This window comes from Carettochelys insculpta, chromosome 12, assembly GCF_033958435.1.
Source record: "Carettochelys insculpta isolate YL-2023 chromosome 12, ASM3395843v1, whole genome shotgun sequence".
Classification (NCBI taxonomy): Eukaryota; Metazoa; Chordata; order Testudines; family Carettochelyidae; genus Carettochelys; species Carettochelys insculpta.
In genome coordinates, this window is record NC_134148.1 from 25568095 (window position 1) to 25584940 (window position 16846).

General features: G+C 54.5%; 1 protein-coding gene across 1 annotated transcript in view; it reads right to left on the minus strand.

Annotated features, from left to right (window-relative positions):
* Positions 1-16846, minus strand: part of FAM227B (family with sequence similarity 227 member B) — a 176479-nt gene that overhangs the window by 142572 nt on the left and 17061 nt on the right. Inside the window, exon 9 of the mRNA XM_075007227.1 lies at positions 13581-13707. Coding sequence (XP_074863328.1) covers positions 13581-13707 — 127 coding nt within the window. The remainder of the gene's footprint in view (positions 1-13580; positions 13708-16846) is intronic.

The following is a 16846-nucleotide window of genomic DNA, read 5'->3' on the forward strand; positions in this document are numbered from 1 at the left end:
TTAAAGGGCCCCTCCCAGACACAGTTGCACTATACAACACAAGATACACAGAGCCTACAACTGGTTACAGACCCTGTGCCTGCAGCATGGATCCCCAGCTGCCGCAGCAGCAGCCAGAAGCCCTGGGCTAAGGGCTGCTGCCCACGGTGACCATAGAGCCCCGCAGGGGCTGGAGAGAGAGCATCTCTCAACCCCCCAGCTGATGGCCGCCATGGAGGACCCGGCAATTTCGACGTTGCGGGACGCGGATCGTCTACACGGTCCCTACTTCGACGTTGAACGTCGAAGTAGGGCGCTATTCCGATCCCCTCATGAGGTTAGCGACTTCGACGTCTCGCCACCTAACGTCGAAGTTAACTTCGAAATAGCGCCCAATGCGTGTAGCCGCGACAGGCGCTATTTCGAAGTTAGTGCCGCTACTTCGAAGTAGCGTGCACGTGTAGACACAGTTTAAATGTTTTATATTTTGTTAAGGTTGCACGTTATCCTGGCAGTAGTGTATAATTTGCTTTATTCAGCAGCTTTTTGTTTCCCTTCCAGTGGAATTTTTTACTGCCTCTAAACCAGAAGTTTCAGTATGGAATCCAAGCCACCACAGTAGTCCTCTAGTTATCTTTTGGTATTTGGTCTGACTGAATTCTTGATAACTCCCCCCACTGTCTATTTATGGTAGTTACTTATTACAGGCTAGATGTTTGGGTTTAACCAGCTCCTCCCAGAGCAAGACCCACTTGGGAGTTACAGTGCACATTTAACTCTCAGCAGGTTAACACGTGTGCTGCTATAAGCAGCAAGCTCTCACTGGGAATTAACTTTGTTCCTGCCTAGAAAAGCAATAAAAATATAATCCATAACACATTCTGACTGCTGAGAGTCCTGCTTTGATAAAACATCATCTTAAAAGATCAGTAGATTGTGACCTTGGTGTACACAAAGCTTCTGAAATGAGATTTTTTTTCTCTGAGTAATATTCCATTTATCTCCTGGTAAGGTCAAAGTAATTTTTGTTGAAAACAATGCTTTTCAAAAGAGGGATGAAATCTAGAGAAAAAACATTTTTGGCATTTTGAAGGTATATCATCATATATATTATTTTTGCTGTGTCTGTCTGTCCAGGCAAGGTTCTATCATGTTTCCCCCAACCCCTGCTCTGTGCTGGCCCCAGCCCCTCCCCAAGCCAGTATAGGGGCTATCCCAGACCCCACCAGCAGAGCCCCCCCACACACCATGCCAGCCCCTGCCTGCAGTGGGGTCAGCCCAGCCCCTCAATGGAGCCCCCCATGCCAACCCCTCCTCCAGCCAGCATGGGGCCAAGCCCAGCTCCCGACAGAGCTCCCCGCACCATATTAGCCCCTCCTCCACCCAGCACAGGGCCGGGCCCAGCCCCCAGTGAAACCCCTCCCCCAGTGAGCATGGGGCTCGGCTCATAATCTTTGGATCTGTACTACAACAAGTTTCTGGTTACAACTTTCTTCCAGCCCAACTTCGGCTTGCAAGCGATGTTGCAGTGGGTCCTTTAGTCAAAATACATTTCTACTGTCTGCCAACAGTGCAATGTTTATCACATTGCCAATCCACAGGTGAGTGAAGCACATGTTGGTTAAATTGTAAACAAACAGGCGCTAACGTAGTCTACATTGCCAAAAACAACAAGAAGTCCCACAGCACCTTATATTTTGGAGCATAAACTTTCATGGGCAAAGACCTGCTTCGCTCCAAAGCTTATGCTCCAAAACATCTGTTAGTCTATATGGTGCCACAGGACTTGTTGTTGTTTTTGTACTCTACATTGAATATGTAATGAACAGTCCAGCTGAAATTCATTTTAAGAATATCAGAATGAGCATAGTGGGTCAGACCCAAGGTATGTCTTGTATCCTGTCAGAATCTAGTATTCTCCCTGGCTGCGTCTACACGTGCACGCTACTTCGAAGTAGCGGCACCAACTTCGAAATAGCGCCCGTCACGTCTACACGCGTCGGGCGCTATTTCGAAGTTAACTTCGACGTTAGGCGGCGAGACATCGAAGTCGCTAACCTCATGAGGAGATAGGAATAGTGCCCTACTTCAACGTTCAACGTCGAAGTAGGGACAGTGTAGACGATCCGCGTCCCGCAACGTCGAAATTGCCGGGTCCTCCATGGCGGCCATCAGCTGGGGGGTTGAGAGACGCTCTCTCCAGCCCCTCAGCTCACTGGTGGCCGCGTGGAGCGGCCCCTTAAAGGTCCCCTCCCCCGCCCTGACTGCAGGAGGCTGAGGCAACGTGCAGGCTCCCGCCTGCACCCGCGGCGAGCCTGCACAGCCCTCAGCCCCTGACACCGGCCATGGCTGCCCAGCAGCACCCCCAGCGCCCCCAGGGGACCCCCCCCAAGGGCAGCCAGAGCAGCCAGGGCAGCCAGAGGGCCACGCAGTCTGGGAAGCGGCAGCGGGGCCCCTCTTGGACGGAGGCCGAGATGCGGGACCTGCTGGGGCTCTGGAGCGAGGAGGAGGTGCTCCAGGTAATGGGGAGCAAGAGGCGGAACGCAGATGCGTTCGCTCGGCTGGCCGACGGCCTGGCTGCCCGGGGTCACCCTGCCCGCACTCCTGACCACGTTCGCAGTAAGGTCAAGGAGCTGCGGCAGGGTTATGCCCGGGCCCGGGATGCGGCCAGCCGATCTGGGGCCGCCCCCATCACTTGCCCCTTTTACAGGGAGCTCAGGGACATCCTGGGCTCCCAGCACACCTCCTCCCCTCCGGCCACCCTTGACACCTTGGCTGACGAGCCCGAGCAGGCCCTGCAGACGGACTCCGCCCCGGAGGCAAGCCCCGCACCCCGGGGGCCCCCCCCGGAGGCCATCCCCGGGACATCGCGGCAGGAGGAGGAGGAGGAGGAGGAGGAGGGGGGCTCCTCCTCCGCAGAATCCAGCCTGCAGATCCTCCTCCTGCCATCCCGGAGCAGCAGCAGGGCCTCCGACCCCCGGGGATCTCCGGACCATGGGAGCGGACCCACAGGTAGGTACCCCTCTCTGGTGGACACCCCGGGGCTTGAGGGGCGGGGGGAACAGAGATGTGTCCAGGGCCCCCCACACGCTCACATGGCCATGGCCCCAAGGACACTAGGGCCATGGCCCTCACAGCACTGCAGCCATCAGCCCCTGCCCCCCGCCACCCTGCATGACAGTGCCATGCCCCATCCCCGGGCCAGGGGGGAGCAGAACCTCGAGGGGCCCCTGGGCGGAGGGGGTGGGACACCCTGCAGCAGCAGCATGTGATGGAGTGGGGGGAGTGCCAAAGGGAGACTCAGGCCACATATGAGCCACCAGAGCCGAGGAGCTCCCAGGGCCAAAGGAGGATCCTGGCGCTACAGCTGGCAGGTGACACCTCTGCCCTGAGCAAACAGGAGGGAGGAGCCGAGCTGGCTTGGAATTGGGGGGCGAGGGCGGGGGCCACAGGTAGAGGCTAGGGGAAGGGAGAGCTGGTAGGCAGCCAGCCAGAGGAGGGGGAAAGCTGCATCCCAGAGGGGCCCCCCCTTGGGGTCTTCTCCCCACGACGGGTTGGAAGGACTGTCTCTTCCGACAGCTGGTGCTGTCACTCCTGCCAGAAACTGGCCATCTGTGGGCTAAGAAAGCTCTCCTGCTCTCAGACCCTGCGGGGTGAAGTGAGAGTCGCTCCCACCAGGGGACGGGGTGCAGGGCAGGGGGACCCCTGAACCCCATCTATCACAGCAGCATCTCCCGGGGACGGGGATGGGGAACCTGCAGTACAGGGCGGGGGGGGACAAAGGACACGGCTCGGGGCCCACACTAACGCCTGTCTCCATTCTTCTTTCCCCCCTCCTCTCCTGTGTCCTGCACCTGCACCTGCACCATCCGAAGGACCGGAAGAGAGCGCCGGCGAGGCCTCGGTTGTCCCGGAGAGCCCTCCGGGACCCTCACTCCAGGGCAGCCCCTCGGCCGAGGAACGACCGGCCCCGCAGAGGGCCAGACGGCGGACCCCGCGCCTGCTACCGGCGGCGGCCACGGACCCCCAGCTGCTGGCCATCCTCCGCCGGCAGCTGGAGGTGTCGGAGCAGCACCTCCGGCTGCAGGAGCAGGCGCTGGCCTGGCGCAGGGAGGCATGGGGGGCCTATATGGAGACCATCAACCGGCTGGTTGACTACCTGGCCCCCCATGCCGCGCCGGCCGAGCCACCGCCCGCCATGCCCGCTCCTGCAGCCCCACCACCAGCTGCTCCAGCCGTCGCCGGGCCGTCCGCCGTCGCCCCACCACCTCCCCGCGAGGGCCACCGCGCCGAGGGACCCCTGGAGCCACCCGAGACTCGCTGGCGCTGCTACCTTCCGGTGGAGCCCGCTCCCACCCAGCCGCGGACCAGACTGCAGGCCCGGCGGAGCTCCCGGCCGGGCACGCCCACTGCTGGGCTGTAGGGGCGAGGGGCCCAGGACGTGGCCCCCCCCCTTGTTGGACATAGTTTTTGGTGGACTGGTTTCTGTTGGTGTTGCCCCTGTTTGCCCCGTCCCCCCTCTGTAAATAGTTCGCCCCATTCTCCTCCCTGCTTTGCTTTTTTGTTGATGGTGCACACTTTTTTATTTGCTTTGTGGTTGTATTGTTTTATTTGTGCCCATCTTGATTTGCTTGAACGTTTGTCCCTCCTTCTTTTTGGTTTCTGTGTCAGATATTTATTTAAAAAAAAAAAAAAAATTCGTTAAGACAAAAAAAACGTTTACGTTCACCCACAAGTTCGTGCTGTCATTTCTCCTGGACAAGGGGTGGGGGGGCGTGGTGGGGTGCTCCATGGTGTTGGCGTTGGGGCAGGAGTGTGGGGGAGGAAGGGGCAGGCAGTAGGGGGCCTGGCCAGAGTTCACCCCGCGGCCTGTTGCTCGAAGTGGGCCCGTAGGGCCTCCCGGACCCGGGTCCCCTCTGGGTCCACCTGCCGACTGGGGGCAGCAGGTGGCTGCACATGTGCCCTGGCGGCCTCGGCGGCCCAGCCCTGAAGAAAGCTCTCCCCCTTGCTCTCCACGAGGTTGTGCAGGGCGCAGCAGGCACCCACAATCTGGGGGATGTTGTTGGGGCTGGCATCCAGGCGGGTCAGGAGACATCGCCAGCGTCCCTTGAGGCGGCCGAATGAGCGCTCCACCACCTGGCGTGCACGGTTCAGGCACTCGTTGAAGCGCTCCTGGCTGGCGGAGAGGTGGCCCGTGTAGGGGCGCATGAGCCACGGCCGGAGGGGGTAGGCCGCATCCGCGAGGATGCAGAAGGGCATGGTGGTGTCCCCCAGAGGGATCTCCCGCTGGGGGATATAGGTCCCTGCCTCCAGCCGGCAGCACAGGCCCGAGTTGCGGAACACCCGGGCGTCGTGGGTGCTGCCAGGCCAGCCCACATAAACGTCCTGGAACCGTCCCCGGCTGTCCACCAAGGCCTGCAGGACGACTGAATGGTAGCCCTTCCGATTGAGGTATCGGCCGCCACTGTTGTCCGGGGCGCGGATGGGGATGTGAGTCCCATCCAGAGCCCTGAAGCAGTTGGGGAAGCCCAGGGTGGCAAAGGCGGCGACAGTGGCCTGTGGGTCCCCCAGCCTCACGAGCCTGTGCAGGAGCATGGAGTTGATGGCATGCACGACCTGCAGAGAAAGCACATGGGACAGCCCCAATGAGGGGTGAGCAGGGTGTGCGTGGCCCTGCCCTGCCCTGGCCCCCCTGCCCTGCCCTGCCCTGCCCTGCTCTGGCCCCCCTGCCCTGGCCTGTACTGGCCCCCCTGCCCTGCCCTGCCCTGGCCTGTACTGGCCCCCCTGCCCTGCCCTGCCCTGGCCCCCCTGCCCTGCTCTGCCCTGCCCTGCCCTGCTCTGCCCTGCCCTGGCCCCCCTGCCCTGCCCTGCCCTGGCCCCCCTGCCCTGCCCTGCTCTGCCCTGCTCTGGTCACCCTGCCCTGGCCCCCCTGCCCTGCTCTGCCCTGCCCTGCCCTGCCCTGGCCTGGCCTCCCCCTGTGGGTTCTCTTACCTCCATGAAGACAGCCCCGATGGTGGCCCTTCCGACACCAAACTGCTGGCCCACGGATCGGTAGCTGTCCGGAGTGGCCAGCTTCCAGACAGCGATGCCGACCCGTTTCTCCACAGGGAGGGCACACCGCATGGCAGTGTCCCGGTGCCTGAGTGCGGGGGTGAGCCACTGGCAGAGCTCCAGGAATGTCTGGCGGGTCATCCTGAAGTTCCGGAGCCAGTGGTCGTCGTCCCACTCCCCAAGCACCAGCCGCTCCCACCAGTCGGTGCTGGTGGGGTAGCTCCACAGCCGCCGGCGTGTGAGGCGGGGGGTGGAGCGGGGTGCTGCAGGGGTAGGGGCTGAGCCCTGCTGCCCTGGGGGCATCTCCTCCCCTGGGGCAAGAAGGTGCTCAGCTGCCCCCAACATGGCATGAGCCAGGGCAAGCCCTGCTCCTGCCGGGAGGGCTGGGTGGACCTCTAGCTGCTGCTGCTGCTGCTGCTGCTGCTGCTGCTGCTGCTGCTGCTGGGGGTCCATGACTGCGGCGCTCGGGGTCTGTGTGCCTATATGGCTCCTCAGACCGCGTGCTGTGCAGGCTGAGTGTATGTGGGAGGGGCCCTTTAAGGGAGCGGCTAGCTGTTGCCCCGGAAGCGCTAGTCCGCCCGTTGACCCTGTCTGCAGCTGTGCCTGGCATCCCTATTTCGATGTGTGCTACTTTGACGTGTAGACGTTCCCTCGCTGCGCCTATTTCGATGTTGGGCTGAGCAACGTCGAAGTTGAACATCGATGTTGCCGGCCCTGGAGGACGTGCAGACGTTATTCATCGAAATAGACTATTTCGATGTCGCAACATCGAAATAAGCTATTTCGATGTTGGCTGCACGTGTAGACGTAGCCCCTGTCTTCCATGTTCCAGCAGTGGACAAAACCAGATGCTTCAGAAGGAATAAATGGAACAGGGCAGCTATGGATAATCCACTCCCTGTGTTAGAGCATATACAAACCCCAACTAACACAGACGGGGTAAGGAGCTGCTTTGGGATAGGCTGGCCCTGTCATTCTGTTACAGCATATCATGCCAGGACCAAAGGAGGAGTTAAAAGAGAGAGAAAGCCACTCAGAATGGGTAACAACAACCCTTTGAATTTCTCCAGCTCTGAACAGGGAACCAACAGTCTCCTGAGCCCCTGCACTTGCAGAAAGGAGGTTGCAGAACCCTGAGTAAAAGGGGGAAAGAAGAGAGGCTTGCACTGAAGACCAGTGAGCTCTGAAGCAGATATTGATATGCCCAGAGGCCCATATCCTAGAGCAAGACTGGGCAAAATAAAGCCCGGGGGCTGGATCCAGACTTCCAAGCTCAGGCAGGCTCCCTACCTGCCCTGCAACTGCATGCTTGCTGTTCTTTGTGAACACCAGGGGGTTGAGGAGGGGTGCTTCACTTGCTGACCCCCCGCCCTCTGCACAATCCTATTGGTTGGTTTCTGGCCAGTGGGAGCTGCCTATTTTGAAGCACAGGCAGCACACCAAGCATCCCTCCCCTTTCCACTCCCCATCCACTCTGGCTTGTGCCTATTCACGAGGCACATAGCCCCTGCCATGGCCAGGCAGGCTGAGAGCCTCCTAAGAAACCTGCTGGGCTGCTGATCGGGAATTGCCCAGGTGAGTTTCTTAATCACAGTGTGCCTCTGGCACCCAGCTCCTCCTGCCCCACCCAACCCTGTGCCCACCATTCCTGCCCCCCCACCTGACATAACCCAAACCCTCTCCCCCTCCTCCTTCAACCATATACCACACAACCCCAAGCCTCTGTCCTTCTCCTGCACCCATAACTTCTTCCAGACTTTATACCTCAATCTCCTGTCCCAGGTCCCCTTCCTGCCCTAGGTTACAACCCAAAACCCCGCACCGCAGTCCCTGGCCCCAGGTCACAACTGCCTCCTTATCCTGTTTTCCTGACTATGGACAGCTTAAGTAGCTAGGTACATAGAGAGGAAATGACAGTTGAAAGTCTCCAGCTGGAAGGTTGCCAGTCCAGTTAAAAGATGCCCCACAGAACCCACTGGTTTGGAGATTACTTGGAGTCATACATAACTCCCCATATAACCTAAAGGGGGTATCCTACCCTATCACAGGCTAATTTGTGACTGTCACACAGTCCTAGTTTCTGGAAGTCAGAGTTTTAGGGACACCTGGAGCATGGAGTTGTGTTATTATTAATAAATGTCTGCATGGTCATATTAATAATCTAGTTTTTATTTGCTTTTAAGCAACATCCAGACATAAATGAACACCATAGGTTCATTTGATTGGCCGCTAAAAAGCAAATAAAAGCTATAGTTTGCTAAGATACTCTGACAGTAGACCACATAGACATTTACTAAATAAAAATTTCAAATCAAATTTTGCTGACAAAGAAGTTCTATGAGAATAGACACAATTTGGTCCCTGTAATAAATCTCCAAAGAAACTGAAAAAAGGTTTGCTAGAAAAGGAAAAAAATGCCTTTAGCCAAGGCTTTCCAGTTCCAAGTATTTTCACAGGACATTTACAATTACTTCATGGGGAAGATGTACAGGTGCTCCCTCCAAAAAGAGATAATTCACATTAGCTGCGTCTACATGTAAGCGCCCTTTTGAAAGGGCAAAAATCGAAGTTCGGCTTTCGAAAAAGCGGCCATCGAAAGAGAGCACCCACCGCCATTTTTCAGATCTGCGTTCTGATCTGTTCTTTCAAAGTGCCGCCCTGGTCTTTCGAAAGAGAGCGTCCACACAGCTCCAAGCTCTCTTTCGAAAGAAGGGAGGCAGAAAACACTGCGGATGGGGTCCCATGGCCGACAAGCCCTTCCGGGGCCACAGCCAGCTGCCTCCTTTAAAGGGCCCCTCCCTCCGCCCTCCCCTCTGCACGAGCCGAGTGCTGCCCAGCCTGTTCCTGCCTGGCAGAGCCCACTCGTGCCCATCATGAAGGCCCAGTGACAGTTCCTGCAGGCAGACACCCTCATCATGGACGCCCTGCTGGCAGTGCTGTGCACCTTCGCTGCAGCTGCACCAGAGCTCATTGGGTGGCTGCAAGGTCCCACCGGGCCCGTGGGGCTCCGCCCCCAGGGCACCGCCGGGTGCCCCCCCAGGTGCCCCGATGCCTCTGGACCCACCCCAGCAGCACCGACTGGTGGGAGCGCGTGGTGCTAGGGGAGTGGTGTGAGGAAAGGTGGCTGCAGAAGTTCCGCATGTCAAAGCAGACCTTTGAGGAGATCTGCCACTGGCTCGTCCCCGCACTCCGGCATCACGACACCTGCATGCGGCCAGCCCTCACCCTGGAGAAACCAGTCACAGTCGCCATCTGGAAGCTAGCCAACCCAGACTCCTATCACTCCATGGGACAGCAGTTCGGGGTGGGCAAGACCACTGTCAGGGCTGTCCTTATGGAGGTAAGGGCGGGGCTGGGGGTGCGAGGGGGGCTGGTGCAAGGGGAACCCTCCCCTGCAAGGGGCTGGATGGGGCAGGGGCTGGACGGGAGGGGGCAGGGGCTGCATGGGCCAGGGGACAGATGGGAGTGGGGCAGAATGGGCCCGAGGAGGAGGGCCACAGCTGCCACACCCTCACTAGAGCACATGTGCCCCTTCCCCCTCTGCAGGTTGTCAGGGCCATCAACGCGATGCTGCTCCATAGGGTCGTCCGCCTGTGGGTTCTGGACAGCACCATTGCCGGCTTCCAGGACCTGAGCTTCCCGAACTGCATCGGTGCTTTGGACAGCACACATATCCCCATCCACGCCCCGCCACACAGCACCGGCCAGTACATCAACCGGAAGGGCTACCATTCGGTGGTGCTGCAGGCCCTAGCGGACGCGAGGGGCCGGTTCACCAACTTCTATGTAGGCTGGGCCAGCCGCACCCATGATGCCCCGGTCTTCCAGAACTCCGGCCTCTGCCGCCTCATGGGGGCTGGCACTTTCGTCCCCCAGAGGGAGATCCCCATGGTGGAGGACGTAACCATGCTGCTCTGCATGATGGCAGATGGGGCGTACCCCCGGGAGCTGTGGCTCATGAGGCCCTACACGGGACACCTCGACCCCACCCAGGAGGTGTTCAATGACTGCCTCAACCATGCCTGCAGCGTGGTGGAGTGGGCCTTCGGGAGTCTAAAGGGGCACTGGAGGTGTCTCCTCACCCGGCTGGAGGTCGGGGTCCCCAATGTGCCCCAGGTGGTGGGCGACTGTTGCGTCCTCCACAACACTGTGGAGGGAAAGGGGGACGCCTACGTCCCCGGGGGGCGGGTCCCTCCAGCTGGCGCTGTCTATGAGCAGCTGGGCACCGCCCCCATCCGCTAGGCCCACCGGGACGGCCACCACATCTGGGAGGCCCTCAGGCAGGCCTTTGCCAATGGCCACCTCTGACCTGCACACATGCCCACATCCCATGCACATCCATCACCCACCATCCCTGCCACCCCCACCCCCACCCCCACCAGCACCACACCCGCACATCCACCACCCACCAGCCACCGAGGAGCAAAGCACGGAGTGGTGAATAATAAAGAAACATTTATATAACTTGGGTGTTTGGAATAATATGTACAGGGGGAAACCTAACTTGGAGGGAGAAACCTAACTTGGAGGGGGACCAGGGGGAACCTAACTTGGAGGGGGGCGGGGGAAACCTAACTTGGAGGAGGGCGGGGGAAACCAACTTGGAGTGGGGTGAGCTGCTCATTGTGGGGCACGGGTGGTGGGCCGCGAACCCCGTCGGCCCCTGGAGTCCCTACCCCCCGCGGGTGTGGGGTTCCCGGCGGTGGGGGGAGGGTGCCAGTACCACCGGCAAATATTGCCGGCGGGTGGGCCTGGTGGGGGCAGAGGGGGCAGGCTCGGTGGAGGCAGAGGGAGCAGGCTCGGTGGGCACAGTGGGGGCAGGGCCAGCAGCAGGAGTCTCCAGGGGGGCCAGGAGGTGGGCCATAGTGACTGTGTGCTCCTGCACAGCCTGGCCAATGCCCTGGAGCATGTCCAGCATCCTGTCCCAGGCCGCCCTCCGCCACTCCATATCCACCCGGGCGAGCTGGAGGTGCTCCTCAGCCACCTCGGCCTGGCGCTGACTGACCTGGTCTTCTTCGGCCCGGCACAGGGCCCTCCAGCCACGGCTCCGACGGTGCCCTGCCTGGGTTGGCTTCCGGACGGCTGCAGTTCGTGGACTCTCCAGCATGAGGGATGGCGCGGGGCTCTCCCGGCCCCCGGATGGTGTGGCTGTGTGGAGAGGAGGAGAGCATGTCAGTAGTGGGCCCAGACGGAGGGGACCCGGCTGTGGCCTACCCGCCTGAGCCCACCGCATGGGGGCCCCACCCCCACAAGGGACACTGACCCCCACAGGGAGCACCGACCTGCTCCCCGCCCCCGGGACCAGGCCTCCCAGCCTGGGTGTGATTCCAGGGGTCTCGCCTGCAGGTGGCCCTTCCCAGCCTGCGGTATGCAGGCCCCGGGTGCCGTCCAGCACCGACCAGCCGCCACCCCTGCGCGGCTTACGGTGCTGTCCACTGAGGGCGGGTGCTGGACATCACTGATGCGCCACCACGGGGTGCCGCATCCCATGTGGGGGCTGGCCTGCGTACAGCCTGGGACCACTGGTGTCATGTGCGGGCGCCTAGCCCTTGCATCGGCCCCACCCTTGGAGTAGGTGTGCGCCCCTCCCTGTACGTACCAGAGGGTCCCTTGGCGATGTCCAGGGATTGCTGTCCCTCAGTCACCCAGCTGGAGGAGTGGGAGGGGATGAGGATGGTCAGCTCCCCGTCCTCGCTTGACCAGTTGGTGGTCCCCTAGCCCTCCTGGGTCCCCGATCTGGGCTGCTCCTCCACCTCCTCCACCTGCAGCTCTTCCCTGGAAGTGTCCAGGAAGACGACGGTGGGGGGAACTCTCATGGGGCCCCAGGATACTCCGGAGCTCCTAGTAGAAGGGGCAGGTCACTGGACCTGCCCCGGAGCATCCGGCCTGGTCCCTGGTCTGGGCATATCCCTGGCACAGCACCTTCACCTTGGAGCATACCTGGTCTAGGGTATGCTCCAGGTGGCCCCTGGTGCGGAGGCCCGTTGCCAGGCAGCCGAAGGCTGCGGCATTCCGCTGCTTGACCCCCATTTGGCGGAGGACCTCCTCATCCTGCCAGAGGCCGAGGAGGTCCTAGAGCTCCCGCTCTGTCCAGGAGGGGCTCTTTTTTTTTTTTCTCCCCCGGGAGCCCTGGGAGGCTGGAGAGGGCTAGGGGAGGGGGGGCATGGGACTCACGGGGGGGGCGGGTCTGGCTGCTGGCATGGCTGGAGCATGTGGCTGGAGCTCGTGCGCACGCTGTTCCTAGCATGCTCTCAGCTTCCTGCCACAAGTTGCCTGCATGCGTGCGGCTTTAAAGCAGCCGAATGCAGGGACCATATAGTCCCGCTGCTGCCGGCTGGAGCGGCCCTGCACTCCAGCTGATCGGTGCCATGGAGGACCTGTATTTCGAAAGAGTGGGCTGTGGAGTGTCTGTCTACACGTGTATTCTTTCGATTTATTATTTCAAAAGGGAAAGATCTTCCTGATACAGGATCGGGGTTCGGATTTTGATTTCTGAGCCCCATACTTTCGATTTTCTTTTGAAAGACGGGTTTATGTGTGTAGGCGCTCCTCCCGCTCTTTTGAAAAAGGGCCTCTTTTTTTCGAAGTTTTTTGCACATGTAGATGCACCTATTGTCTGTTTCTTCCTACTTTTTTTTTTTTTTTAAACAGTACTCAGGCTGGAAGATTTTGTACTCTTGTTGCACTGCTGGGCTCACCACAGATTCTTTCTGAAAATTTTCTGCACTCAGGTTCACACAGAAAATATCAGCATGGTGCACTACACACGCTGCATCTCACCCATAAGGGGATACTGATAGATATGCATGGGAATCATTATACATTTGCTGGCTAATTCTGCAAATGTTAAATATTTCACAGACATATAAAATACATATGTATAACAGCTCACAGGTCTTCTGCAATGAGGAAAAGATTACAGAATTGATGGTGGTTCATAAAGTCAGATGTGTTACATTGAATGGAAATGCAAGAAAATTTAATTTATAAAGTTAATACAGGCTTACAAAACCTAAACTTCCATAATGCTGAGGCATCTTTAACATTAACTTTTAATATTAATAATAATTGAATTTATAATTTTGTTACTGACTAAGGATAAAAGTTCTAGACAAACTTTTATAAATCTGAGTAGCTAAGATGCTAGTAGAAAGGTACTAAGCTGCTGACAGCTACAAAATGATTGACTTAAATATATCCTCAGTCAGGTCTCGGTTTATTGTATTTTTAACTAAGTAAGAACATTCGATCCACAGTGGTAATGATGTACAAGCAGCTCAGATTATTTCCATTTGTCTTCCAGTCTACCACCATTTACTTTCAATTCTCTAACCAAGAGTTTGAATTTGAGATATTAATGCTCCCGACTCAGAAAAGCAGCTTTAACAATAGTATCTCTACTAATTGGTGATGATCATGATGCTGATGATGATGATTATTAAATGCCACTCGTGGGGATAAAAATAATAAACTCTGAATGAGGAAAAGATATTCTGAAATCTGAAATTCCTAATATAATACATTTCAAAATATATTTAAACTAACAGTACCTGATATCCATTGAAAAATTAAATCTACAAGTCCATCTTTAAATGCATCATCAAAAAAGTTACTGGATTCAGGAAATGCTTCACAGAAAGTAGCATAGATGACTTGTGACAAACAATCAGGATACACCTGCCCAAAGAAGAATTAAACAGAATATAATAGTTATAATGTTACAAAATGAGCTTTAGTACTAAATCTACTACCATTATAATTCTGTTTACACAAAAATAATTTGTGAACAATCTAAATTTTAAATGCTAGAACATATCTGGAATCTGGTCCAAGCTATGTTGCGTATGATAATCACTGAACTAATACATTAAAAATAGTATGAAATATTAAATATCTGCATTAAATATAATAGCAGGTGTGATGGTCAAAACCTTGCTGCAAAATGGTACAAGTCAAATTTGCCAGCTAGAACAAGAATTATAAAATGCAGATGTCAAAAGACTGGCCTTTATAATCTTTAAATGAGTCGTTATGTGCTCAAATGAAGCATAGAAGAGTGAATTGGGAATAAAAAATTGCTTAAGGTTTAAGTAATCACTATATGTAATGAAAACTAAGCATTTTGGAAAACTTTGCCATGTTTATTTTAGGATTAAATTTCATTAGTGACATATTGTTTGGCCCAGGTATTAATTTCAGATTGCCTGCATGTTGTTCTAACATTAGTAGTTGTCACTCCTCTCTCTTTTTTCTCACCCCCACAGACATGCAGCTCTGTTTTCTTTACCCAGAATACAGAGGTTCAGAATTTGCATACTAACTTTTGCACTGTGTCAGCATTTTTATAAAGCTAAAGAAGTCTATTCAGATAACGTTTTCGTAAGAAAACACTACTCAAACATTTCATTTTAATAAGGGAAATCTAGGAGTTTATTTTAAATTTCATATCAGTCAAATGTAGGCTGCATAAAAAAACCCAGCTGCTCCCACATATCACTCTGAATTTTAAATGCTATAACATATCTGTAATCTGGTGCAAGCTACATTGTAATATATATTGCATACTAAAAACACCATACAACTATACTTGTAACTATCTCTAATTCTAATTCTTTTGTGTGAGGGGGAGGCAACAGGACTCCACCCAGAACACCACCGCATGGAATTGCACACAGCCTTTTCAGAGCTAATGACTATTTTCTGCTGGTGAATTGTATTGCTTTGTGGCTACAAGGCCCCCAAATAGAGACACCAAAAGGAAAGTTTAGTCAGAGTAAATTGTTTGTGAAATATACAGAGTAAGTGGTGAAGGAATCACCTAGTAATAGTTTAAATACAGCCTGAAAATGGAGTGAGTTCCAAGTGCCACAGCCTCTCAGGCTCAAAACTACTGGCAGGAAAATCAAGAGTAAGTCCTAGTTTATTGGTGTTGGGTTTTCTTTTTTTTTTGTTTTTTGTTTTTTTGGTACTGATCACCACAGATCTTGGACTCTCACTTGAACTAATTAAACAACCCACATAACTTGTATATAAAGGGAGGATGAACAGAGTGTGTGTCATTTGTCATGGTTAGGTCCAGTAGATTATGTTTAGTTCAAGAAGTTGATAATCACGTCCACAGCATTAACTTACATGTGATTCAGTAGGAATTTATATTGTTTTTCAGTAGGAGTATAAGATAACACTTTCAAAAATGCTTCAAGGTTAAATTTGCAAAGGAGACTCAGGGCACATCTACACTAGAGGGAAGACTGACCCTGTCACTGTCCATCTTCCATCATTTGATTTAGCGCACCTAATGGGAGATGCACTAAATCGAATTTACAGGGCGCAGTATTCCTGCCCCTTGTTCGGAGTGAGGGAAGTCTTTAGGAGCACAGGTTCCTGTTGCTCTCCCTTAGTGCAGACAGCATGGAAGCCTGAACTAAGGTGTGCTGTTTTTAGCTACATAATTAACATAGCTGAAATTGCATACCTTAATTCTACCTTTTTCTGTAGTGTAGATTTGCCCTTATGTGCTGCAACTCTGAGCCTAACTCCTAGGAGTCCTGCAACCTACTGGTATTCTCAGGACTGAATTTAGCCCCCCAAGCTCCTCATACATCACAGAGGGAGAACAGTAACAGAGAGGTAGCCGTGTTAGTCTGTACTCTATCAAAACAAACAAGCAGTCAAGTAGCACATTAAAGACTAACAAAATAATTTATTAGGTGATGAGCTTGCATGGGGCAGACCTACTTCCTCAGATCTGGAAATATGCCATTTCCAGTACAGCACTGACAGTTTTATAGCACAGAGATCCCAAAACAATTGAAACAAAAATTTATAAATCCGATAGATATTACTGAAGTGAGGGGAGGGGATGCACGTGGTTCGGAGGAGGGGATCAAAATAGTAAGTGTCCTGCCTGAGCTCATTATGAATATCAAAGGTAGGGAAACTCTCTTTGTAGTGCGTGACCTCCCTTTCAGTGCTGTGTATCTGATTTGTCAGTTTTTATTTCAATTTTTTTGGGGGGGATCTCTGTGTTATAAAACCATCCATGCTGTACTGGAAATGGCTTAGCTCCAGATCTGAGGAAGTGGGTCTGCCCCACAAAAGCTCATCACCTAATAAATTATTTTGTTAGTCTTTAAAGTGCTGCTTGACTGCTTGTTTGTTTTAACACATAGGGAAAGTTAGACACCCAAGAAATGGATTTTCAGAAGCCAGGAGTGAAATGCAGGAAAAAGGGCAGGGAGAAAGCAGGGCTTAGGAATCTAAGCAGATGATCTCATGCACCTGGCTGATGGGCCAGAGAGATGTACATTCCTCTGCTAAGGAGCTGAGTCATGAAAATCCTCTCCTGTACTTAGGCATCTATGCCAGGTCAGCTGCCAAGGTAGCCCACACTCTGCCAAACTACTCTTCTCTCTCCTGCTCATTTTAGAAACCTCTCTCATGTTGGCTTTATATGTCCCTGTGCCCTGGATGCTTTTTTGTGCTGGTGTTGTGCTGTGTTCCCTGTCCCATCTATCAATAGCCTGCATCCAGGGTCTAACAGATAACAAGTGTGCTCACAACATACCTACAGGATAAGGCCCTGGAAGTGAGGTTGGCATTCTCTTTCCTACTCAAAAAATCCCCTTTCAGAGCTTCAGCTATTGCTCTGAGCAGCTTGTTATCTGTTGGGTGTCAGTAAATGCTTAACATTAGAAATGTTAGTGTTCACGATACCTAGGCAGCTAATGGGATTAGGTGCGCCGTAAGCTTTGAAAATGAAACCTATACAGATCTCCCAAAACATGTAGGCTATGTCTAGATTACAGCGATTTGT